We start from the raw sequence: 25,294 nt of genomic DNA, 5'->3' as shown, positions 1-25,294 counted from the left end.
ATTTGAGAAAACTTAGGAGTCCTGGTCCTCTGCAGATAAAGACATCGGTTATAAAGAAACGCACAACCAACACATATGTATTCAGGGAAAACATATTCCAAGATAACATAAGGCATTCTCGTATTCAAAGCCCCCAAAATATTATGTTGATTTGGTATCAGAACCACTTACTCTTTAGAAACATCTGCAATTCCTCCACCAGCAAGTAAAATACATCATGATCACCTCAATAAATTTAATTACTTCCTCTAAAAGTAATGTTCTATATCTTTCTGAATTTTATGAGACACTGTTTCATTGTTTTTAGGGACATTCTCCAAAACAACTTTACTTACAATTCTGCTTTTTTTTGTCATGAATTATACAAAAAATTTCCTATCGGCTGATTCCATCAACTCATGACCTTGAAAAGGTAATCCTTTATGCTAAAAAAATCTATAAGCATCAACTAAACATTCAATCTGATCTTATATATATTTTTGGATATGTTATCCTGCATAAAAAGATGCGCGACTGAATGATCTTGATCCATAAAATCTTTTGTCATGAATTTATCATTTCCACTTTTGTTTCAGTGGATTCTTAAAACAAGTAGCAAACCAAACAAAATAATTTGTCTTTTCTCACTATATTCCAACCAATTTTCATAGAGATCAAACGAAACGACATTAAGTCATCTAAATTTATTCCCTACCCATGATTTTTCTAAATCATTACAACAAGGTAGGGGTGTGAAAATGAGCTACCTCGCTCAGCTCAACTCAGCTCATAGTGAACTCGGCTCTTTCATGAGCTAACTCAGCTCAGTTAATTTATTATATGAACTTCAATAGGTAAGCTCGAATTCAGATCATCTAGATCATTGGTTAAATGAGCTAACTCGTGATCTAACACAAAATAATAATAATAAAAATTAAATTAAATTAAACAGTGATAAAATAACTTCTATGATATTATTCAAAAATTAAATATTAAAAAATCCAAAACATAAATATTAAATACTAAACAAAAACAATCCATGACAAAAATAAAAAAAAACAAAACTCCTAAAATAAATAAATTAAAGCAAAACTCCAAAACCAATGGTCCAAATTTGGGATCAATGAAGTTTGTGAGAGAGATAATAGGGTTAACATGGGTTTATAAAGAAGATTTTGATAATTTCTAAACATGATAGTTTCTTTTTTCTTTCTTCGAAAAACATATGGATAAATTTTAAAGTTTTATTCCTATATTACTTATGTATATTTTACACTTTAGTTTAAAAGATAAATATGATAAATATAGAAATCATCTTTTTCATAAGAAAAATAGAAGTTATATATATATAAAATTACAAGTATAAAAATAAATAAGCTCATGAGTTAGCTCATCTATACTATTAAAGCAGATGAATGTGTATGAATCTGCCCCTAAATTTTTTAAGTAATTACAAAAATTGTATGTACTTTTTTCAGCATTATTTGAAACCAATCAAAAGTCATTATTTTGCAATTACATTAAAGAGTATTTAATATTATTCAGTTCTTATCCTTTTGAAAATTTTGTTTCCTAAATATTTGTATTATATCTTTCTAAAAATATTTTATCATTATTAATTATTTGAAAGCATTTATTAAATGAAACTTCAAAATAAAATCAAGTTGAAATAACAAATGATTAAATCAACACAATCATAATACGGGTCTAAATTATCTCAACTCCTTAAAATCTATACTATTAAAGCAGATGAATGATTATTAATCTGTCCCTGGATTTTTTTAAGTAATTACAAAAATTGCATGTACCTTTTTCGAGCATAATTTGCAACCAATCAAAAGTCATTATTTTGCAATTACATTAAAGAATATTTAATATAATTCAGTTCTTATTTTTTTTGAAAATTTTGTTTCATAAATGTTTGTATTATATCTTTCCAAAAAATCTTTCACATCTACTCTATTAAAATAGAGTCCTATTTGAACTTACCTTGGCATATGTTAAATTTGGGTCTATTGAATAATGTTGTGACTAAATGTTAAAACATATGACATGCAATTTATTTGATGACCGATATATTTACATTAAACAAACTTTAATCATTCGTGATTAATATTAAAATCTATCCAACATCTAGGTTATTTCTAGCGTGCCGTCTTCTCCTCTCCTCTATTCCACCATCATTACCTCCGACCATTATACACAGATAAATTTGCATGAAACAAAGAACAAAGTGGAATTAGGGTTGGTGGACTGATTCGTGGACCAGCAATTCTCTTTGATTCGATCAAGAGTTTTTGCTTCTTTCAATCATTTAGAGAAAGGAATCTTCAGATATCAGGTCCGGTTGATCCATACGAAAGGCCATGTAAGTGTATTAGATCTGTTCCATTCGATTTCAAGTTCTACCTTTCAATCCTCAATTTGCTTTATATAGTTTCACTGAGTAGGTTGAATCATGAAAAACAAAAAATCTCTGCAATTTTGTTTCTAGGTATACAGAACTTTAAAATAAGGTGTTTGTGGTTTGGTGGACTAAGCACATAAACTCTACAAAATTGTTATCTTCAAAAACAAAAACAAAAACTCAGAGTTGAGACCATTGCTCAATCATTACTAAAGGATCACGATTTATCTAGCAAAATAAGAAATAACAATCGGGTCCTTAGAAAACTATATGAATTTTGATGGCAAGAAACAAAGACGAGAGCTCAGGTTAGTATCTGTGATTTCTACCCTTGATTGTTGATCATCCCATCCCATGCACTCTTTCGTGAATTTTCTCTTGAATCAAAGTATCAGAGCTATGTTTTGTTTAATGCAAAGCTCAGGTCAGTCACTATATGAGTGGAACAGAGACAAGAGTGAATTCTTGAGTCAATGCCAAAAGATATTTAGAAGATGCGAAAGCTCCTAAGCAAGCTTTCCCTTCACACGTTTCTGTATGGTTTTAGACGTGCGGATCAGGCATTCAAAAGATCAAGGTCACTGTTAAATCTACTCAGTTCAGACTTGATGTTTTCAAGAATGTTGAGAGCAATGCTGAGGTGACTTTAAAGCTTTGACTCCATTGCTATGTGTTGTATTGATTTGGCCATATGTCCAGTTGATAATTGCCAATTGTGATTTTCAGGTCAAAGTTTTGGATGTTGATGCCTTTTTCATATCACACATCCAACTGAACCAAGCAGAAAAACAGAGGTGGAGGACGTATCGTGTACTGTAAGAATCCGTAGTATTTTTTTCTATTTATGCTACTCTTTTTTCAACTTTTGTTTTAGTCACAGTGTGCTGACTCTCCATTTTGCTGCTTACATGTCAAACCCATGCCATATTGAGTTGATTTTGTCAAAGAAGGAAGAGCCTCTGAGAAAGAGGTACGTTATCCACCTCAATGGGTGTATGTAATCCTGATTTTCACTATCTTCATTGATCTTTTTCTTCTCACTTTTTTATATATATTCTGCAGAGAAGCCAAAGAAAGGAGCTTCTTCTTGAGCTTTCGTGATCATTTGTGTTACAACGCTAGATACACTTTGTTTACTTTTTTCCTCTCACTTTGTTTACTTTTTTTTTTTTACTTTCTCTTTCGTTAAGACAAGTAACCATAATTGTAAAGACATAATGATGATTGGTTTCTGGATTACTCAAGTTTTAAACTCTTTAAACTTTTGATGTAGATTAACATATATAAAACTTTGAAATAAGGTGCATCTGAATTGTAATTACGCCTAAATTTGATTAATGTTTACTAAGTTTTTTATCAAACAAAATAAAATAAATAGTTAGTTCATATTGCTTATTGATTTATCTCTATCTTCAGAAACTCTACATACAAAAAGGTAATATGCTATTTGGACTCATTTATTAGAACCAATATAATATTATGAGTAAACTTAGGATTTGACAAGATACCACACCAAAGAACCGATTTGAAATCGACTCAAAAATAAAAGTTTCAAATCTGATTGGATATATGAATAAACACTCGAACATATCATTAATTGTTATATCCAAAGAACCGACACCAACTCCGACCGGAACAAAAGCCGAACCAACTCCGACCTGAACAAAAGCCGAATAAGTATTTGAAAAATACAAAACATTAATATATCTAAAATTATTAGTTGTGTAATCTATTAATTTAGGGGTACTAAATTTTATCTGCTTAAAAGTTTCACATTTAAATTTGGACTGTTTCAATTGTGTTATTATGGTTGATCCTCTGAAATTGATAGATTGTATATTATCTGATGCTACAAAGTGAATACAACCATTTACTCTATTAAATCCTAAATTTATCTACCATAAAAGTTGTCGTTAACTTTTGGATTCTTTCAAATTTGTTAGAAAAATGCATAATTTATGGACCATTTAGTTTAATACACTATAATCTAATTATTACATATATTTCTCTTCTTTTACAAACCAAACCAGCCAACTTATATTAAACCAACATCTAATTTCTTATAAGTAAACCAAATTAAATTATATATACACGACCTCTCACTGAATTCTTTATATGTTAAATAGTATTATGTTAATACATGGACTTCATCCAAAAACTAATTAGTTAGCCCAACCTTTTTTATATTCTAAGTATTATATACCACCAAATATATAGAATAATTAGAAAAACAATATTCACATACAAGCACTAACCTTTTTCATAAACCAAAGAAAAAAACAAAATCAAATAATCTAATTTCAAACCATAAACATGTATCGTGTTTATCATAAAAATTTGAAAATCAATTGAACTACAAATAAAATTAAAACATAAATAAAAATCTGTATTTTTATTTTTAAAATTTTATAAAATTGTTCCGCCCTTGAAAAGGGCGGGTCAAAATCTAGTTATTAATTATTTGAAAGCATTTATTAAATGAAATTTCAAAATAAAATCAAGTTGAAATAACAAATGATTAAATCAACAAAATCATAATACGGGTCTGAATTATCTCAACTCCTTAAGAATAGATTCATTTAAAATAAAAATTAAATCACATAAACTAAAATTATAGAAAATGTTTTGAAACCCACAAATGAATTTTTCAATACAAGAGTGTTGAAGATATAAAATATTTTATTTAGATTTAAAAAATAAGTGTAAAATAAGTTTAACTTCGGTTTAAATAAATAAAATCATATTACAGGTTAGAATTATTTAGAGTCTTCTAAAATTTAGTCATATTGAAAATAACAAAAATAAGTCATTAAGTAAATTTAAGATAAATTTCATAAAATTTAAAATATATAATTTTCAAAAATCATAATTTTTATTACGTAAAATAATTTTCTAACAAAAATGTATCAAAATCTAGTCTATCTTATTAAAACTCAAGTATAAAATCAGAGTGTTAGGAGATTTGATTAGGAGGATTAAATGGAGTTTTTGAAAACTTGAATAGTAGTCTTAATGAAATTTGTTTGGATACATGAATAGTAGTATTTATTAATTGTGTTTCCATATTTCACTTAGTTTAACAATTTAATTAATTATATTACATTAATAATAATTTATACCATTAATTATATTAACATAATAATAATAGTGCATATTTTTATTTATTAGTTAATCAATATTAACTTTGCGCCAATTATAAAATCAAAAATGTTAAATAATTAGGTTTTACATATGATTAAATGTTTGGTTTAGTTTATTTTACTAGAATATTTTTATTTTAGTTTCAATCGGTGGAAAATTACGTACCGAAAACATAGTTCAAAGGTATTTTTTGTGAATAAAATAATAACTTAAATCAAAATAATTAAAATGTGCTACATTTATTGCCACTTAATTTTTCACTCCATATAAGTATTTTACTTGATAAAAAAAAATCTTTCTATTTCAATTCATTAGGCAAACACATAGAAAGAGTTTTTTATTAATTTATATAAAATCAGTTCGCCATGAACATTATATGTCCATTTAGGTAAATGTTGTTCCTTTCGGGTATCGTTCTTTTTTTTGGAAACCAAGTTCCGCTTGAATATTATAAACTTATGTGTATATTTTGAGTTGGGTCATTCTGGATCTGGATGAATTCGGTTCTGATGTATAGGAACCTAAAAATATCTAAATAACCAATGTATCTAAAACGGGTTTGGATATTTGTAACAAAATAGCTATATAACCTGATTCGGTCCAGTTATTTTGAATATCGTTAGTTATATTATGATACATCTACAATATATAACACTAAATATGAAAAATAAATATTAACGTATAAAAATATATTTCAGGGGCCAAGTTAACAAAATATTAGTTGGTTCAGTTGAAATAAATATATTTAAAAAAATATATGAACTGAAAAAAAAATCAATATAAAAGTGCTGTACATTTGGATTCAAAATCATTTCTTTTAACAACAAACTACACAAATATGTTGATTTGTATACAAATTTAAATTACAATGTAAATATTTAACTAATATATAAATATGTCACATTGTTTAAACAAAATATCAATGTAAAAATATTGTACAGTTGCGTTCTAAAATCATTTATTTTAACAACAAGCCAAACAAATACGTTGATTGGAGAGGGAATAAAACAAAGCGAGAGAAACACATAGTTTACCAAAGACACTTTATGTGTCGAAATTATTATAAAGAAAGTTTTACTAAGATAAATACATTAAATAATTACAAACAAATAAAAGTAAAAAATAGTATCCGCGCTTTCGAAGTGCGGGTCAAAATCTAGTGTTCATTAAAGATCGTTCATATAACTCGTGATCTTTTTTAAACTCGATCAATAAACTCATTTATTAAATGAGTCTAAAATATAGAGATCATACTCATCAAAAAATGAGCTGAGCTGAGCTAGCTCATTTTGACACCTCTCCAACAAGGTTGACATTGATATGTAGTAAGATATTAGCATTTTACTTATCTCTTTCGTTAGCATAGTAGTCAAATATTCCTTTTTCCTTATGTATTACTATTATATGAATGCAAACTTTCCAAATTGGTTTTTGATGTTGACACTGGAGGATCTGAAAACAAACTTTGCAAATTAGTTTTTAATATCGATACTGCATGATTTGAAAGCAAACCTTCCAAATTGGTTTTCGATGCGGATAAATATAATTCGATAAATACCTGATAAATAACAATATTAGTATATTATAATATGAAAAATGAGAACAAATAAAAAACCTAATTAAAATAAAATACATAATAATTGTTAAAGTTGATAGCTAATCTTACTTAGAAAGATGGCAAATAAAAAAAAACTTTTTATGGATCAGTAATTTTCAATAGTTAAGTCAGTAATTACACTTTATTTAGATATTACTGTAAGACCAAGCGGATGTGCATATCTCCAGTGGTGCCAGAAGAGCCGATCTAATGATATTGTTGTTATGAAGCGAGATTCGATTCCGATCAATCCTAACTGTTCTAGTTTGTTTCAATTCGTCAACTGTTAGCTAGATTCATATGAAATCAAACAAGCAAGAACACACATGAATTGTTAACCCGGACTTTGTTTCCTACTTTTCGGAGAGAATGAAACTTTCATGTAATTCGACTATGTAATCGAGGTGAATAACAAGTGTATCTTTTTCTTTACGCAGCTATTACAAGAAGCTACTCAAGCTCGTTACCAGAGAAGAGTATCACAGTGTCTACGATGAGAAAGTCGATCTCTAAACCCTCGACCCTTCAGATGATGATAAAGACACACAGCCTGGACCGAGAGAAACCACTGACGCCTCACGAGATACGATTGCACCTTGATATCTCGTCTCTTAACTCACTTTCTCTCTCCACTGTGTAAATTCTCTCTCTTTCTACTCTGTTTCTCAAACGAAGAAGACAGACGACATTTTTGTTATGGCCGTTGTTGCCTTTTGAAACAATCTTCGGGTTATAACAAAATCAGATGACTTAACCCATAAACCCGGGGCCTTTTGGCAATTAGATCTGTTTCGCTTTAAGGCCCATCCAGACCAATGAAGAGTTAAGTCATCTGATTCGAAACGACAACACTCCACAGATGTGTCCTTTATCTCCTTGACAATACTATGCAACATTCTAATTACATCTTCATGTATTAATTATCAGTGATCTTATTAATTAAATTCGATGTAATTATAGTGTTATAATTGGACCTTTGTACTTGTAATTTACCATTTTGGGCTTTAATGAATAAGATGATAAAAGATGCACTTGTTGTAAACATATTTTTTTGTTTGAATGGTTTATATATATATAGCCTTTGATTCTAGAAAAAATTGCCAAAATGGAGTAAAAAAACAAGTAGATTGTCCATTTTTCATAAATCACTTTGGGCCCGTTTTGGATTCAGATATCCCTGGATAACTTTAAAAATTCTTATCAATTATTTTAACAGTCAGAAAAATATGAAAAAATATTTTGGTTGATTAAATATTAGTATTTCACAATGTCAATTTTGATCTACCGAATGACATAACACATAATCTACTAATTACGGGTCGTAGATTGTACATACGGTTAATAACATAGTTATCTACATGTGGTAGAAATATCATATCTACCATTATAAACAACTCTGCCACCGTAGAATGCTGCAGCTGCCAAATAAATATAACTCTACGATGGTAGAATCATTCAGCTGCCGTTTCCGTTATTTCTGGATTTCAGTTGATTTCATAAACTATATTTCCTAATATATCTACGGATGTATGATTACTATTTTCTACCAAAATACTCTACTCTACCGTTGCTGCGTTATGTAACCTACTGTTTTATCTACTATCTACGGCAGTAAATTGCATATTCTACCAAGCTCGAAATGTATATCTTCCTAAAATCTCTCCAAAATCTGTTGAGAATATATTCTAAAAAAATATTTTCCATAACTTTCGTGTTTCCTAAGTTTTTTTTTTTAAAAAAAAACATGTTCTTCTTCATCCATCGAATTGCATTAGCCTATGTGCTTATCTTCTTGGAGTATTATCATTGTACGTTCTAAAGAGAGAGTAAACAAAGAATGTATTTTCTCTGATTAGAACTGAATCTTTCATCTTTGAGATGTTATTATTAGAAAGTATGATTTTGAAGCCAAAATGCCTATCATTGTATTATTCATGCTTTTGGATTTGCTGATAGGTTTCAAAAAGGTCTTTGACTTTATACAAATGGGTTGTGGGAACAGCTGTGGTGGAGGTCAAAGCTCACTCAATTATCTCTTTGGTGCTCCTCCTGCTCCTAAGCCCGCTCCTGCTGAACCAGCACCGGTAGCTGTGGCTGCAGGAACCGCACTCACTACCCCTGCAACTACTGTTGAGCCTGCTGAGCTGAACAAGCAGATACCTGCTGGTATCAAAACTCATGTTAACAACTATGCCCGTTCTGAAGGACAGAACACCGGAAACTTCCTCATTGTATGTTTCTCATTTTGTGTCCCATTATTACTCTCTCTCTGCAGGACCGTCCTTCCACCAAAGTTCATGTAGCTCCTGGAGGTGGATCGTCTCTGGATTATCTCTTCACTGGTGGCAAGTAAACAGAAACAAAAACATTCTGTGTAATGCAAATGCGTATCCATTGTGTCTCTCTTTCACTATAAAACTGTTTGATGTGAGCCTTTAAATGATAACAAGTCAGTTTCTTGTCAACCTGTAATAATCTGCTGAATCATGTTCAAATCATTTGAGTCGTAAACTTCCTATGCAAGTTCAACTAAATGACAACTTATTTATGACTCGAATCAAATTAGATTCTAGAACAAATTACATTGCAACCAGTTCTTGCATAGACAAAGTACAAGTATCACATTATTTAGGATGTTGAGGAGCAGGGATGATTCCCCATTTTCTCCGGACTTGCTCCAAGTCTTCACTGAAGTGCAAGTGAGAAGGAGCAACCGTGAGATACTCTCTGGCTTGACACGAAAAATGGAAAATGATTTTGGCGAGGAACAACCGTGAGATACTCCGGCGACTTACCTGAGACCGAGAGCGTCAAGTTAGAAGGAGTAGGCGCCTTCGTTTAAGAAGAAAACACCGGCGGAGTCGAAGAGGGGCAAAGGAATATCGGAGCCGGCGAAGGGACACCAGAGCCGGCGAAGTGAAGCAGCGTCGTCGAGTGTTCAGTGCTCTCTGATTTTTTCTCTACACGCAAACAACGGAGAGAGTTTTGATTAGGGTTCATATGTATTCAATTTGGAGATAAATAGTGTGAGGGACGTGTTTTATTTCTTAATTAATTTTTTATTTTTTTCGAAAATTAATTTTTTATTTAAAGAAAACAATCATGAAATAGAGGGTTGGGATTATATTGGGGGTTTAATTGGATTAACACAAAATATTATGGCATTGGGACAATATGGTGTTCAGTATATGGCATAGGAACAATGTATCTATTGTTTTGTTCCATATTTACAATTTTCCCTTGATTCTATCTACTGTAGATTAGCCATCTTGAAGTTTGTGTTTGACAAGTTATCTAGCTTACATATAAGCATTGATAGCCAATAATAATTATTATATAAGGTTGAACACCATTTCGTAAAAATAATAATTTTTTTTGGTTAAACCTTACTTCATTACTTTAAATAAAAGAGTTTAAGCAACATATAAAATAGAGTTCTGTGCCGAAAACATAGTCTCCTTAGCTAGTTTTTCAGCCTCTACACTACCTTGTCGCGGAACAAAACAAAAAGAGATAGTGGAGAAGGATCGACTCAACACACCTAAGTTATGGAGGATCCCTCGAAAAACTGTCACAGACTTGTTTCAAGTGAAAAGTTTGATCAAGCCGTAAAAATAATAACCTATTATTATTTATTTGATGAAAAGAATATGTTCAGTAATCTTTACTTTGACGATATTCTTATTCAATGAATTTGATCATTGTGCCACGTATTTGGGACCCAAGTCAGTTTGAATAGATCTTTGAATGATTGATCAGTTTAAGAAATTAGTTAATATTGACTACAGCTCTATATATATTGTAGATAAAAATATCTGTAAACCAGAGTGATATGGTTGTGAAAGATAAAGGCGGTATGATGGGTAGACTATGAACGCGGTTGTATGACATACCGTTATTATTGGTTTTATGTCGTCGTCACTAGCGTCGTGCCGTGTTAGACCATGCATGTACAGTATCGTTGTTTTATTTATTGTGCAGACACTTGTCCACATGTTTATGCGTGTGGATATTTCGGCCACTCCAATGAACTCAATCATGTTATCCATTATAAACTGGAAAAAAATATTATCGACGACGTCGTCAATTTTGTGTGTTTTCTGTGTAACGGTCATCTTGTTACACTAATATTCTTGATTATGATTAAAGTCGTTCGTACAGTAGCTGACAAACAAAAGGAAAAAGTTGATTTAGCATAACAAAAAGAAAGAATAGTCTATCTAATTCGTCGGAAAGAACTAGAACAAGTTGTAATACTTTTTAAAATTTTAAAATTAGTAGTAACTCGTAGTTTAGTTGTTGGAATGTTTGACCATCACCAGAACCACAAAATGACCATTATAACATTATTATATATTTGAATGAACGTGTCTACAGGAAAGCCTCTAAAGAACTTTTTTTTTCTGAAACAACCTCTAAAGAACATTTTCAAATGAGCATACAAATGAGATTCCACGCCAAGACTTCGAAACATATTTTGTCCATAACAAGAAATATGGCGTTAGTCTCTCCTTCAAAGTAGTCAGTTTTTTCTAAGCATTTTCCACAAATTTTGCTTACTCCAAATTTCCTTTTACTATTTTGTACTTCATTTTTATGGCACTATATTTCTATGACAAATTCTTTAATTTGATCTCCTATTTTGTTTAAAGAAAAACTTCTAAAGCTTGTTAGTAATGTTTATTTTTTTTTATCTTCCCTCACAAAGAACATAACCAAATTTAATCTAATTCTTTTGTTTGTATAATTAACTTAACCTAATTTGTGAGTGGAAGAAAAAGAATGTCTATAGCCAAACTATTTTAATTATGTTATTCATAAGGCACTATGTTTCATTCACTAAAATAGTGACCGAAAACGGATACTATTTAAAGTGAAATACAATAATGGAATACATAATTAAGTTGGTTGTTCTAAATTTCCGGAGACAAAACCCAAAGACTAAAAAGCTAAAGTCCTAAACATAATAAAATTAAACCAAATTTCACTAAGCCGGATGAAAACAAAAAAGAAAATCAAACATTAAGAATGATTTCAACACTAATCTTCTGATCAAACGGAGATAGAGAGTATAAGCTAAAAAGAGCCATAACCCAACAAAGCTTAAGAAGAACACTGTTTTTCTTATCTATAGTGTTACTGAAATCAAAATTATGATTGTAACTCAACAATCAAAAACTCAAGCTCAAACCTCTTTACTAATCTCACAATGCTTTAGAAACTTTCTCAAAATTTATGCTCTAGACTCATACATTAAATCATCTCATGATATCTCTTTGTATAATTCTCTTTGTATAATTCTCTTAATTTTCTAAACTCATTAGAAAACACATAACTAGATAACTCTAAAACAAATATTCATGATCCTAAACTCATTAGGATATTATCAAGATAACTTCAAGCTTAAGTTGAGTCAACAGTTTTCCTCTTAAGTTTAACATTTTCTTCTTTCATTACTTGAACACCGATAAAATGTCTCATCTCTTTAAGTTTACATCTCCCAATTGCTTTAGTTAAAATATCAGCTTTCTGTTCTTTTCAGCTACATGCTTCACGGATACAAACCCATCTTCGATGCACTCTCTGATAAAATGAAACGTTTGTGTTTATGTTTTCTCCTTCCTTGAAAAACTAGATTTTTTTGTCAAAGCAATCACATATTTATCGTCTATCAGTATCACTGCTTTGTTAGGCTCATACACGACCTCCCCCAGAAACTCTTGAAGTCAGATATCTTGCTTGGCTGCCTCTGCTGCTGCGATGAATTCAGCCTCACACGAAGAAAGAGACACTATCTCATGTTTTGTCGAGCACCATGAAACCGGGCACTAATTGAGATAGAAAATAATCCCAGTTGTACTTCTTCCAGGGGTGGACCCACGTTGATGAGTACGGGGTCACGTGCCCCCGTCTAATTATATAAATTTTGTGTTCACCATAGATATATTTTGGTCAAGTGTCCCGGTGGTTTAAATATGCCCCGTCTATATCTTATGGGAATGGTTCGATGCCCTTTAACAGATGTTTATATAGCTATTTTATTTTTGGTGGGTCCCATAAAAAGGAGCATTATTCTCATGTAATCGGTTCTCGTGTGTTCAATTTGTTTTTCATTGTTTTTTCCAATGTTCTCTTTTTTCCAAAACTAGTTTGAAGTTTGAACCTTTATTCAAAAAAAAACATATCTATTATAATCAGTTGAAAAAAATTCTAAAACAGCCTGAAGTATTTTTGTGAACAAAAATGTTTGGTTAAAAATATAATATAATATTTTAAAATGTTTGGTAAAAAAATATAATATAATATTTTAAAATGAATATTAATATATAATATTATATGAAAAAATATATTTAAATTATATAATCTATTCACAAATTGTGCCCCCGGTCAAAAGAGTTTCTAGATCTACCACTGACTTCTTCCACCATCGGTACTACATTGTTGCTGCTATCACTGACTTTTTTTCTTTGTTCTCTCGTTTGTAGAATAGATCAAGTGAGCAGCTGCCTCGTACAAGCACTTGCTTTAACGCCGCTGCATGTGATACCTTAGGTTGTGCATATATCTACTCATAACTCCTACGCTGTAAGAAAGATCAGGACGGGCATGAATCAAATAACGGAGACACAAAATGTCTCTCCTAAACTCTGTTTCGTTAACGTCCTTCTCGTCTTCTACCTTGGACAAATTTAAGCCGAAATCCATTGGTGCTTGGACTGCATTGCACTCATTCATCTCTGCTTCTTCTAAAATCTTGGACGCATACCTTTCTTGTTTTAAAACAATGCCAGTTTCAGACTGAATCACTTCAATCCCAAGGTAATAAGTAATATGTCCAAGATCAGTCATCTCAAACGTTGCCGCCATCTCTGCCTTAAACTCTCGTATAACATCCAGATTTGAACCAGTGACTAAGATATCATCTACATAAACAGCTACTAGAAGATGTAGCCCATTCGTCCTTTTCTTGAAGAGATATGGTTCTTTAGAACACTTGCTAAAGTTTAACTCTTTGAGAATCGATTTTAACTTGATGTTCCAAGCTCTTAGTGTTTGTTTTAAGCCATAGAGAGCTTTGTGTAGCTTGTAAACTTTATCTTCACTCCCCTTTACCTTGAAATCATCAGGTTGAGACACATAAAATTCTTCAGCCAAATCTCCACGTAAAAATGCAGTCTTGACATCAAGATGGTGAACTTCCCAACCATTGGATGCTGCCAAAGCAATGATAACTCGAACAGTCTTTAGTCTAGCGACAAGAGAAATAAATTATTCGTAATCAATGCCATGACGCTGCACATAGCCCTTAGCTACAAGTCTAGCTTTATATTTGCTTATACTCCCATCTGCATTGCGTTTTATTTTAAAAACCCACTTCAACCCAATAGATTTACATCCAACATGAAGCTCAACAAGTGTCCACATCTTGTTCTTTTTATAGATGTGATCTCATCTTCACAAGCTTCTCTCCAAACCCTCTCGACCTTCATTTCATTCTAGTCCCATGACTCTTCATTGATGAGAAGAAGAAGCCTCTCTGTCTCTATCACTTCTGTCTTGAGAACATAGTCATCCAAATCACTCGGTCTTGTGATTGTTCTCGCTGACCTTTTCAGGTTCCACTGATCCTCTGTTTCCACTTCATCATCACTTATGTTACTATCTTCCCCTTCTTCACCATGATCACTGCCTTCTTTTTCTTCATATTCTTCTTCTTCTCCATTGTCACGAGCAAGATACGCTATATCAAACGATGTTCCAACTGTATTGCTTCCAACTTCATTCAGTTCCACCTTTTGTTCTAAACAAAAATTACATCCCGACTGACCACTACCCTGCGGACTTTTGGATCATATAAACGGTATTCTTTTGTTCCTGGTTCGACGCTGAGGTGTACTAACTCTCTGGACCTATCATCTAGTTTCTTGAGATGAGGAGTATCATGCCTAGCATAACACACACAGCCAAAAACTCGTAGATGTCATGCGTTAGGCTTTTTTTCTTCTTAAAACACTCATATGGAGACTGGTTCTTTAGAGTAGAGTAGCGACCCTGTTAATCAAATAGGTTGAGTGTCTCACAGCTTCTCCCCATAAAGAGTTTGGCACCTTCATGTGTTACGTAATACTTCTAGTCATCTCCATTAACGTCTTGTATTGTCTCTCAACGACCCCATTATGCTGTGGAGAGTATGGTTCGGTAAGATGACGTTTAATTCCACAATCATCGCAGAATGCTTGAAACTCTTGAGACGTGAACTTTTCCTCCCCTATCCGTGCACAACGTCTTGATGGTAACTCTAGTGTCTTGCTCAAAAACGCGTTTAAAATTCTTAAAACGATCACAGGCTTCACTCTTCTATTTTAACATAATTGACCACATATACCTCGAGTGATCGTCTAGTAAAACAAAAAATATCTGCTACCTCCAGCTGTTGATGGAGAGATTGGTCCACAAATTTCATTGTGAAGGAGATCAAGGATATGTGTAGCACAATAAGTTGTTGCTTTTGGGAAGGAGACCCTTGTTTGTTTTCCCATAAGACAAGAAGCACACGTTTCCTTTTCAATACTTATCTTTGGCATTCCTGTGATTATTTTCTTGTTCATCATTGTCATCATAGAATCAATACCAACATGTCCAAGCCTTGCATGCTACAATGCTGAATCTCCAATCTTCTCCAGTTGGAGACACTTCATTCCTTCAACTTCCATTATGACTTTTTTATAAGCGAATCTTTGACCTTAATGACTTTACTAACAAGTTTCCTTCCCGATCATGGAGTGTTAAATAATTATCCCTCATCCTAACATCACAACCTGATTTTGTGGCCTGACCAAGACTAATTATGTTACTCTTTAACTCAGGTATGAAGTATACGTCAGCCAACACCTTCTTCTTTCCGTCTTTAGTGATGAATAGAACCTAGCCTTTTTTATGTCTATCCGTGAGTCATCACCAAAATGCACATTCCCTGTTATCTTTTCATTGATTGTCTTAAAATAACCTCGATTTCTTGTCATATGGTTGCTAGCTTCATTGTCTAGATACCAAATATGATCAACATCAGAATGCGTCTCAAATTTTCTTGGTATGACCTTTCCTTCATTCAGATAAATAACCTCATGCGCCATTAACTCCTCGGCTTCATGTGTGTTATCATTCTCACTCTCTTGTGTTTCTTGGAGCTTAAGTAATCAATTAGGATAATCATAGACATAGTGTCTTGTTTTGTAACAACGAAAACATACGACTCGTGATGCATCTCTCCCTTGCCTCCAATCGTTTGCTTGCCTCCAGTCGTTTCCTTGCCTCCAATTATTACAGTCATTATAGCGTCCTCTTCCTCATCCTCTATTATTTTAGCGATCACCTTGTCCTCTTCCTCTGCCATAGCTTTCTTGTTGCCCTTGGGAGTCCGTATTAGAATAGAGAAGTTTTCCTTGATCCTCTTGTTGTTCTTCAATTTAAACTCTCTTCATAAGCTTTTAACCTACCAACAATATCATCAAAGCCTCTTGTATTTAGATAAAAGACTTTTTCAAGTGCAGCTACGATGAATATATATTTCTTTTCCGGAAGGCTGCTCAGAAATTTCTTTACGAGCTACGATGATTGTAACTCAACAATCAAAAACTCAAACTCAAAACTCTTTATTAATCTCATAATGTTTTAGAAATTTTCTCAAAACTAAAACTCCCAATTCATACATTATAACACCTTATGATATCTCTTTATATAACTCTCTTAGTTTCCTAAACTCATTAGAAAACAGATAACTAGATAACTCTAAAACAAATCTTCCTAATCCTAAGTTCATTAGGATAATATCAAGATAATTTCAAGCTTAAGTTAAGTCAACAAGTGTTTCTAATCTCAGAATGTCTTTCTAAGAAAAAAAAAGGAAGAATGTTTTAGAACCCATATTACCTAAACAATTAGGCAGCTAGCCAGCCCATTAAATTCCTTACCATTCGTTAAAAAGCTTATATTAGCTGCAAAATATTGAATTTTTATTTGTCCTTTTCCTGGAATCAAAATGACAAACTTATTACCACACACTATTGACGTTTATGAAAAGAAGGTAAATGATAAAATAATTAGTCTAATATTTGACCTTAGTACGTCCATAAAGAAAAACAATAACATTTTATATAAACGCCTTTTCAATAAAAAGTATTTAATATTAGTCAGTTTTTTTTCATCAAACGGCTCAAAAAAACATTATATAAAGAGAAAAAAACATTATATAGCTAAAATAAAAAAACATTATATATTCTATAAATGCTTTCTATAGCCAAAAAAAAGTTTATATAAACGCTACAACTCCCAAATATTATTAAAGTTTGGTATGTAAATTGTGGACCCAACCGTCCAAAAACATTATATAAAGAGAAACGTGGCCTAGCACACAATTGGAGGCTATATTAAGTGAGAGAATACTTTTAAGTTAAGAGAGAAAGAAGGGTTATGACCGAACACCAAGCCATGGAGATTAAGATACCAGAGACAACCGTGAGGAAAGACGAAGAGGAGCAACCCCTTAGTCCCGCGGCGCGCGTGTTCCACGCTCCGGAGTTTAATTGTTACGTCATATCGGTGATTGGTGTTAAGAAGAAGATCGAGCCAGATGTTATTATCGAAGGATTAAAGCAAACTTTGATCAGACATCCTCGTTTCTGCAGTAAAATGGTGAGTCCCACACTTTTAGTTCTTACATACGTTTAGAATAACTGTAACTTTCGCATTATTAGAAAAATACAGGTATATATTAGTATTACCTATATGTTGTGTTTTAAGTTTTAACTCGTATATATATATTTTATAAATGCTTTCTATAGCCAATAAAAAGAAAAAGAAATCAATTATTTTTGATGGATACAAACTTTTGAACATTTTGATCGTTTATCACCATTGACTTTTCTCCTATCGTTGCGTGATCCTCGAGTCTGGATAGCCAAATATCTCTTTGTAAGGCGGTTGGTCTTTTTGGGTTAATTTCTCAACAATGTCACACTAAAAAACACTCAAACCAATATTTTTTTGAAAAATTCTTCAAGTTACTACTAGTTGAGCAAAACCACTGACATACTTTTTGCCTCATATGTTAAGTTGATAAATTTATATAGGTTTGATATTATATAATTATTTTTCTTTGTTAAAGCATTATTATTAAATTTGAATTGTTGGCAAAAAAAAAAACAAACTCAAATTACAAAATACTTTAAACATAAAGATCTATTATATATATAAATAGTTTGTTTAGGTTAATATTATTAAAATAGTTATCAGATGTGTATACATTTTTTTTTTTTTGCGCCTTGACCTATATGTTACAATGGTATCTTGTGAAATAATGAACGCGAGGACTCATAATTGGAAAAATAACAAAAGAAAGACATCAAACGACTGATTGAATATTTTTGGTCAAGAACTTAATTATAGGACATAAATATTTCACTGTATTTTTTTCTTATATGTATCTATTATTCATACATGAGCAAATAGTGTTTTCCCTACCTATACCCTTAAGAAAAATTAATTTAAATTGGCCATTTTTAGAACTAATTGACCTTTTTTCTCCTCACGTGTGTTTGTTTGTTTTGAGATTTTAACATTAATTTAAACATTTATTTAAATAATTAATTACTTGAAGGTGAGCAAAAGGAACCAGAATAGTCAAACACAAATATGGGTTCGGACAAACGTGGTCGTCAGCGATCACGTCATCGTACCAGACATTCAAAATCAAAACACGGAGAACGCAAACGCAGACGAGTTTCTTGCGAGTTACGTGTCGGACCTTACGTTGATCCCTTTAGATACCTCGAAGCCATTATGGGAGCTTCACTTACTCGACTTGAAAACCTCCGACGCCGAAAACGTCGCTGTTTTGAAGTTTCATCACTCTTTAGGAGATGGAATGTCTCTAATGGCTCTTGTCCTCGCTTGCATGCGTAAAACATCGAACCCCGACGAGCTACCAACTCTACCGAACCAAAACCGATCAGCGTCCAGATCTTCTCTGTTAACGGCCGGTTCAAGGGGTGATTTCCGGTTCTTATGGTTAATTATGGTGCTATGGTCGGCGATTATGTTGGTTTTGAATACGTTTTGTGATGCGTTGGAGTTTATTGCTACGGCGATGTTCCTTAAGGACACTGAAACACCGATCAAAGGCGATTTCCGGCTAAGTAAGCATAGACGGATGTCTTTGGTTCATCGTACCGTAAGCTTAAACGACATAAAGCTAATAAAGAATACCATGAAGATGGTAAGATTCCTTTATATAGTATGTTTTAGGTCTGTAGATTCCTAACAATACTATGGTATTTATTATCGACCGTTGATACTTGATACAATATTTTTTTCATATTTTTGTTAATTTAATTTTTGGTTTTCTAGACTGTCAATGATGTAGTGCTTGGAGTAACTCAGGCTGGTCTCTCGCAATACCTGGAGAGAAGATATGGTAAAAATATATTTGTTCACTCTTTGACATATACATGTTAAAATATCATATATTATTAACGAGTCACTTCTCTTGATCTTATGATAAACACTAATAGGAGAGAAGAAGAAGAAACTAGGAGAAGATCAAAGGAATTCAAATGATATGCCTAAAAGAGTAAGGCTAAGATCAGCTATACTTGTAAATCTAAGACCCACTACTGGAATCCAGGCAATTTCATTTACCTTATCACTTCTTTTTATTTTTATTTTGTTTTAACAACGATCATATATAATAATCTTATTTTGTAATTAATTTATTGGGTTAAAACAGGATCTATCTGATATGATGGCTAAAGGATCAAAGTGTAGATGGGGGAATTGGATTGGCTACATAGTCTTTCCGTTTTCTATCGGCTTAAGCAAAGATCCATTGGAACATCTTCGAAGTGCCAAAAGGATCATCGACCGGAAGAAAAACTCGCTGGAAGCTGCGCTTACATTCATCGTCGGTAAATTCATGATTAGATTATTTGGCGTTAAGGTTAGTTTGATATAATAATTAGCACATTTATGATCATCATCAAACAAAAACCTAACTCATCAATTGTTTTTGTTAATTGGTCGCTAATCTAATCTTATGAATGTAGGTGACAGCTAACGTAATAAATAGAGCATTGTCCAACACAACGATGTCCTTTTCAAACTTGATTGGTCCTATTGAAGAAATCAGCTTCTTTGGACATCCTATCACTTATATGGCCCCTAGTGTTTATGGCCATCCCCATGTAAGATTTCAGATCATTATATTTTATGTGATGAGTTTGCCTTTCTGTTTTTTTTTTAGAAATAAGATTTGACGATCTCACTGGTCTAATTTGATTAGGCTTTGACGATCCATTTCCAAAGTTACATGAACAAGATGACTATTTCTTTGACCGTAGATCCAACGGTCATAAGCGATACTCATCGGCTACTTGACGACTGGGAGGAATCTCTAAAAAACATCAAAGCTGCTGTCCAAGAACGAGACTCCATTCATTAGTAGATTGAGCCAAATCTTTGTTCTTATCTTCTTATTAAAACGTTTGAAAGAAGATAAAACGTACAACGAGGTATAATCATGATATCATATAGTATTGATGAATCATTTTTGATCATATAAATTGTGTTTGTAAATTTATTGTCACTCCGACAATATCATTCGCTTGTAAACGTCAGTGACGTCCATACTTAGAAAGCTACCATGTTAATTGATAATTTATTTTGCAATAATAAACTAATTATATACAAAATGTCTACAATTTTAAGTAAATGTTAACCAAGACATCATCTGGTGGAAAGATGATCATGGCCGATTCTTTATTAATTTTTGCCGTTGCCAGCGGCTTATTAGCATCGTGCCGTATGGCAGCTACGTTTTATGTTTGGGACCAAGGTTAATCCAAAAACTAATTAGTAATAATACTCTAACCAATCAAATCAATATAATATGATATGACTCAGATGGTGCAATTCCAAAGTTGCATGAAAAAGATGACGGTTTCTTTGACCGCAGATTCTACGATCATAACTGATACTCATCGGTTACTTGACGACTGGGAGGAATCTCTAAAAACTATCAAAGCTGCTGTCCAAGAAAGAGGCTCCATTCATCAGTAGATTGAGCTAAATATTTAATCTTATTATAACGACTCTATTATCATGGTGGGTTTTTTTATTTTATCAATACTATTAAAACATGAGAACTTTTTATCGACTATATTTTGGACTATTAAAAAAGTCATAACAGTCCAACTAAAATAATTTCATTAGTTATTATCATATAATACTTTTTTAATTTAACAAATATCTATTAATATTTCAAGATTTGTAAAATAGAATTAGTTTAACTTCCTATTTTTTTTCTTACAACTAACTTAATAATATTTTCAAAACAAGATATCTAAAAAGATATTGTCAAGTATCATTTTCTAAGATTTTATTATGAAAATATATTTTAATGTCTTTTTATTTAAGATGTAAACATAAATTATTTTTAATATTTATTTTTAAATAATAAAATTCGTAATTAATATTAAATAAATTATTAAAAAAATATTAATTCTTTCATTATATAATAAAAAATAATATTCCCATAATGTTTATATTCATAATTAAATTATTACATCAACTAATAAATATAAAGTAACTTAATTAATTTATTAAATCATAAAATTAAAGAATAACATACATTCATGAATTTTACCACATACTTCAGCGTATTAAAATAAAATATTAAAGTAAGATATATAAAATAAGAAATAATTACATATTTAAATTTTAGTATTAAAAATAATTCGATATAGTATGATATGGGTTGAATGAAGTATATTTTATTTATATAATAATAAAATAAATTTTGACCAATATAAAAATTAAAAATATTTTTTACTATAATTTTACAGTTTTAAATATAAGTAAAATTAATAATGACGGGTTTTATAAATGAATTATCTTATTTTAAACAAATTATATTTATTAATTTTAATTTATGTATCTATAAAAACAATTTTTAATAAAAATACATGTATGAAATTTCTAATTTTCAGTAAATAAATATTTGGAAAAAAAACTAAGCACATAGATCCGGGTCGGGTAAACACAAGTATAATTATATTAAGTTATTTTCATAAATAACTGAACGGTTTATATATCTCTTGAACCAAAAAGAAAAAAAAAAACTATAATCAAACTGAAACTGAAATCCAAAAAGAAAAACAACCTAAAACCAAAACCAAAAACCAAACATTATATTTAAACATATTGATGAATAAAAAGACGGGTTAATAAATTTGTTAACTAAACCAATCTCAAACATTTAACAAACGAAGAAGATCAATACATAGGATGATGACAAAACAAAAATCTTATCCGCCCTTTGAAAGGGCGGATCAAACTCTAATCTATTATAGTAAAACAGAAGTCATGACATTTTTCATGTCTGATATTTTTAAATGAACCATCAAATCTTACATAACTTAATCATCATGTCTTTTAATATATTTCTCTTTATTTAAAATACAAATAAATATTGTTTAAGAAAATTCTAGGAAAATCTTTTCAGAATCATTTCAAAACTTACTTCCAAAATTTATTTAATTTAAAATTAAATTATCATAGAATAAAACTAGAGTTTCAAATTATTATTTTTATTTATGAACGAAAATTACAATATTTTAATGATTATAACAATTTAAATTGATTAATTTTAAAAAAAAATTATAAAGATCTTGAAAAGATTTTGTTAGAAAGAAATATTCATTCCTGTTTCAAATAAAACAATCTTATGCAACTACAATATATTATAATTTCTCTTTTTTTTAAAAAAAAATAATGTTTTTTAATTTTTTTTTAAACAATTGTTGTTTTAAAGGTATCTCAAAATATTTCTTCTCTCTGTTATGTAGATCCGACTTAATTCAAATTCTATATACATTTCAAATTTAGAAATAAAACCAAATTATGTAAAATGGTACTGTTATCTAATATTCTCAAAAATAGTTTTTTACAATATTTATAAAATTTATTGTAATAAAACTATAAACCACAAAATATAGACATTTAGATTTATGTAATACATATAAATTGCATTAATTTAGTGATATTTTGTTATATGAACTAAAATGTTATAGTATATAAAAAGAAAAAACCCGCACGGTTGTGCGGGTCAAGATCTAGTTTTAATTAACTTAAGTCCGTCATTTCTTTTAACTTCGTATTACATCTATATTATTAAAACTGAAATACATTTTAGTACTGTTTGGAAACATGAATAACAGTTTAAATGAGGATTGTTTGGTAACTTAGATAGTAGTATTTTTGGTATTTTCTTTTATTTACACATTTAACTATTGAATTTACAATAAACTGTATACTTGCTTTTTATGTTTCTTTTTATTTACAGATTCTTCAACTGTATTTATAATCAATTAAAATTAATTAATTATATTTCCAAAGTTTATCTAACTAAATCGATATTTATATATTGACCATTATTAATATTGTACGAATATTAACTAAATCTCATGTATTAAAAGGAGATAACTTTTTCATGGGATTAACTAAATCGTCAAATTATAAAACATAAAAGCATACATAAGATTTTTTAGAAAACCGACAGTTTTAAAATTTACGTTGAACATAAATTAAATCACACCTGCACAGGAGTACGGATCAAGTTCTAGCTGAAAGTTTAAGCACCCTACCTTCTTCCCCTTTTTCTATATAATAAACTTTACCCTTCTTTTTATTTTCATCAAGCCAAAGTATTTTTTTAACGTGTGACGAGTTACTGTTGAATTATTCGAAGATTAGTCATCTCACCAGTGATTTTTTTGGTAGGATTTTTAGGCGAACTTCCTGCAGGTTTTCTGGTAAGTTTATCACCTCCTTATTTTTAGTTATAGAAATCTATTTACGGGTGGAAACCCCTTGGTCCAGTGGTTTGACTAAGGATTCAATTGCTTCTACATCCGGAGGTCTAGGGTTCAAACCTCAGAAAATACCAAATTATGCAGATTATGGAGAAACATGTTACAGGAGATCTTCAGCTTGGTGCAGGGCGTACCATCGAACATGGATCTCATATGACGGCTCAGAGTGGTGCAGTCAGGCGTGTATTCTCACATGGTGGTAGAATTGTCGGCTGTAAAATCGTCTTTGTAATATTCTCATCATTGTAATAGCATAATTAATCGATAATAATCGATCCAGTCGTTAAAAAAAAAATCTATTTAGGGAACATTTCTAATTTAGGAAATAAGTTATTTTAGAAAAAATTATATTTTAGGAAAATTTCTTTTTAAAAAATCTATTTTAGGAAATGTTCTATTTTAGGAAAGTTTCTATTTTTGGAAACTTTAGTTTTTGATACTCTGAGCCTAAGCCGTTGATTCCCATGTTGCAGTTGACCTTTTTCGTTGATCATCCCAGCCAGTTGCTAAGGTGAGGGCTATTCCGTCTAATCTCGTGCTAGTTTAGTATTACTGGTATGAAAAGTTTAATTTCGAAACATGTTATGTCTCTGTGAATTGAGTTTAATTGAAGTCTTGTTTTTTATTATTATTTACTTGTTAAACTGTAAATAGGATAATAGAAGATTCAACGGTTGATTGAACTGAATGAGTTAAGAGCTGTTATATATATATGTAATTCTGTTATGAGATTTCTGGGCACTAGAATGTGTGCTAACGGCACATTGGGTGGAGATTACGGGGCACGTTTGTGTTAGCGGCACATTGTGCGGAGATTGCGGGGCATATAGACATCTATGCTAGCGGTGCACCGTACGGGGATTGCGGGGTACAAAGACATTTGTACTAGCGGCGCATAGGTGATTGCGGGGTACAAGGATTGACTCTTGTACTAACAGTGCAAAGAGCTATATATGAATATCCTTATAAGGAGAATGCGGGGTGAAGAGAATATCTATGTACTATCAGTGCATTGGATGTCTTATATGGTGTATTTGACACCCTGTTTGTTTTTTTGTTAGAGATTGGCCTACATAGTCGTGGTACTATGTACTGATTCAGTGGTGTACGTTTTAACATCCTACTAGATAGAGATAGTAACATGCGCTGTGCGCGAAGTGAAGTAATTTATTAGATTATTTATTATATGTTGTATATCACACGGAAATAAAATGCTATTTCTAAAGTGCACTTTTGTATTAACAG

General features: G+C 31.2%; 2 protein-coding genes and 1 long non-coding RNA gene across 4 annotated transcripts; all 3 read left to right on the top strand.

Moving 5' to 3' along the window:
* The first annotated feature begins 2,105 nt into the window (after window positions 1-2,105).
* Window positions 2,106-3,647, top strand: LOC108839823 (uncharacterized). 2 transcript variants are annotated; one of them, XR_001947778.2, is made up of 5 exons: window positions 2,106-2,347; window positions 2,474-2,694; window positions 2,811-3,026; window positions 3,113-3,356; window positions 3,449-3,647. It is a non-coding gene; the product is annotated as an uncharacterized LOC108839823 (long non-coding RNA). The 2 variants fall into 2 exon arrangements; XR_001947779.2 differs by lacking the exon at window positions 2,474-2,694 and having other exon boundaries at window positions 2,107-2,347.
* A 5,453-nt stretch (window positions 3,648-9,100) lies between these two features.
* On the top strand, window positions 9,101-9,590 carry LOC108841219 (protein SPIRAL1-like). The gene is made up of 2 exons (XM_018614000.2): window positions 9,101-9,355; window positions 9,400-9,590. The coding sequence occupies exons 1-2, from the start codon at window positions 9,110-9,112 to the stop codon at window positions 9,475-9,477; spliced, it is 324 nt and encodes a 107-aa protein (XP_018469502.1). The 5' UTR covers window positions 9,101-9,109; the 3' UTR covers window positions 9,478-9,590.
* A 7,941-nt stretch (window positions 9,591-17,531) lies between these two features.
* Window positions 17,532-20,869, top strand: LOC108825014 (wax ester synthase/diacylglycerol acyltransferase 6). Its single transcript, XM_018598366.2, has 7 exons — window positions 17,532-17,816; window positions 18,781-19,398; window positions 19,530-19,596; window positions 19,694-19,806; window positions 19,909-20,118; window positions 20,225-20,362; window positions 20,461-20,869. The coding sequence occupies exons 1-7, from the start codon at window positions 17,595-17,597 to the stop codon at window positions 20,617-20,619; spliced, it is 1,527 nt and encodes a 508-aa protein (XP_018453868.1). The 5' UTR covers window positions 17,532-17,594; the 3' UTR covers window positions 20,620-20,869.
* The last annotated feature ends 4,425 nt before the right edge of the window (window positions 20,870-25,294 follow it).

The sequence above is a fragment of the Raphanus sativus genome, chromosome 2, assembly GCF_000801105.2.
Source record: "Raphanus sativus cultivar WK10039 chromosome 2, ASM80110v3, whole genome shotgun sequence".
Lineage (NCBI taxonomy): Eukaryota > Viridiplantae > Streptophyta > Magnoliopsida > Brassicales > Brassicaceae > Raphanus > Raphanus sativus.
Note: the sequence above shows the minus strand (reverse complement) of the source record. Positions and strands in the feature narration are given on the sequence as shown.

Excerpts from the sequence above, each read along its gene's own strand:
- LOC108841219 (XM_018614000.2), top strand. The coding sequence starts at position 9,110 with ATGGGTTGTGGGAACAGCTGTGGTGGAGGTCAAAGCTCACTCAATTAT. Across the intron at positions 9,356-9,399 it reads ACACCGGAAACTTCCTCATT|GACCGTCCTTCCACCAAAGT; the intron begins GTATGTTTCTCA and ends CTCTCTCTGCAG.
- LOC108825014 (XM_018598366.2), top strand. The coding sequence starts at position 17,595 with ATGACCGAACACCAAGCCATGGAGATTAAGATACCAGAGACAACCGTG. Across the intron at positions 19,399-19,529 it reads TAAAGAATACCATGAAGATG|ACTGTCAATGATGTAGTGCT; the intron begins GTAAGATTCCTT and ends TTGGTTTTCTAG. Across the intron at positions 19,597-19,693 it reads ATACCTGGAGAGAAGATATG|GAGAGAAGAAGAAGAAACTA; the intron begins GTAAAAATATAT and ends AAACACTAATAG.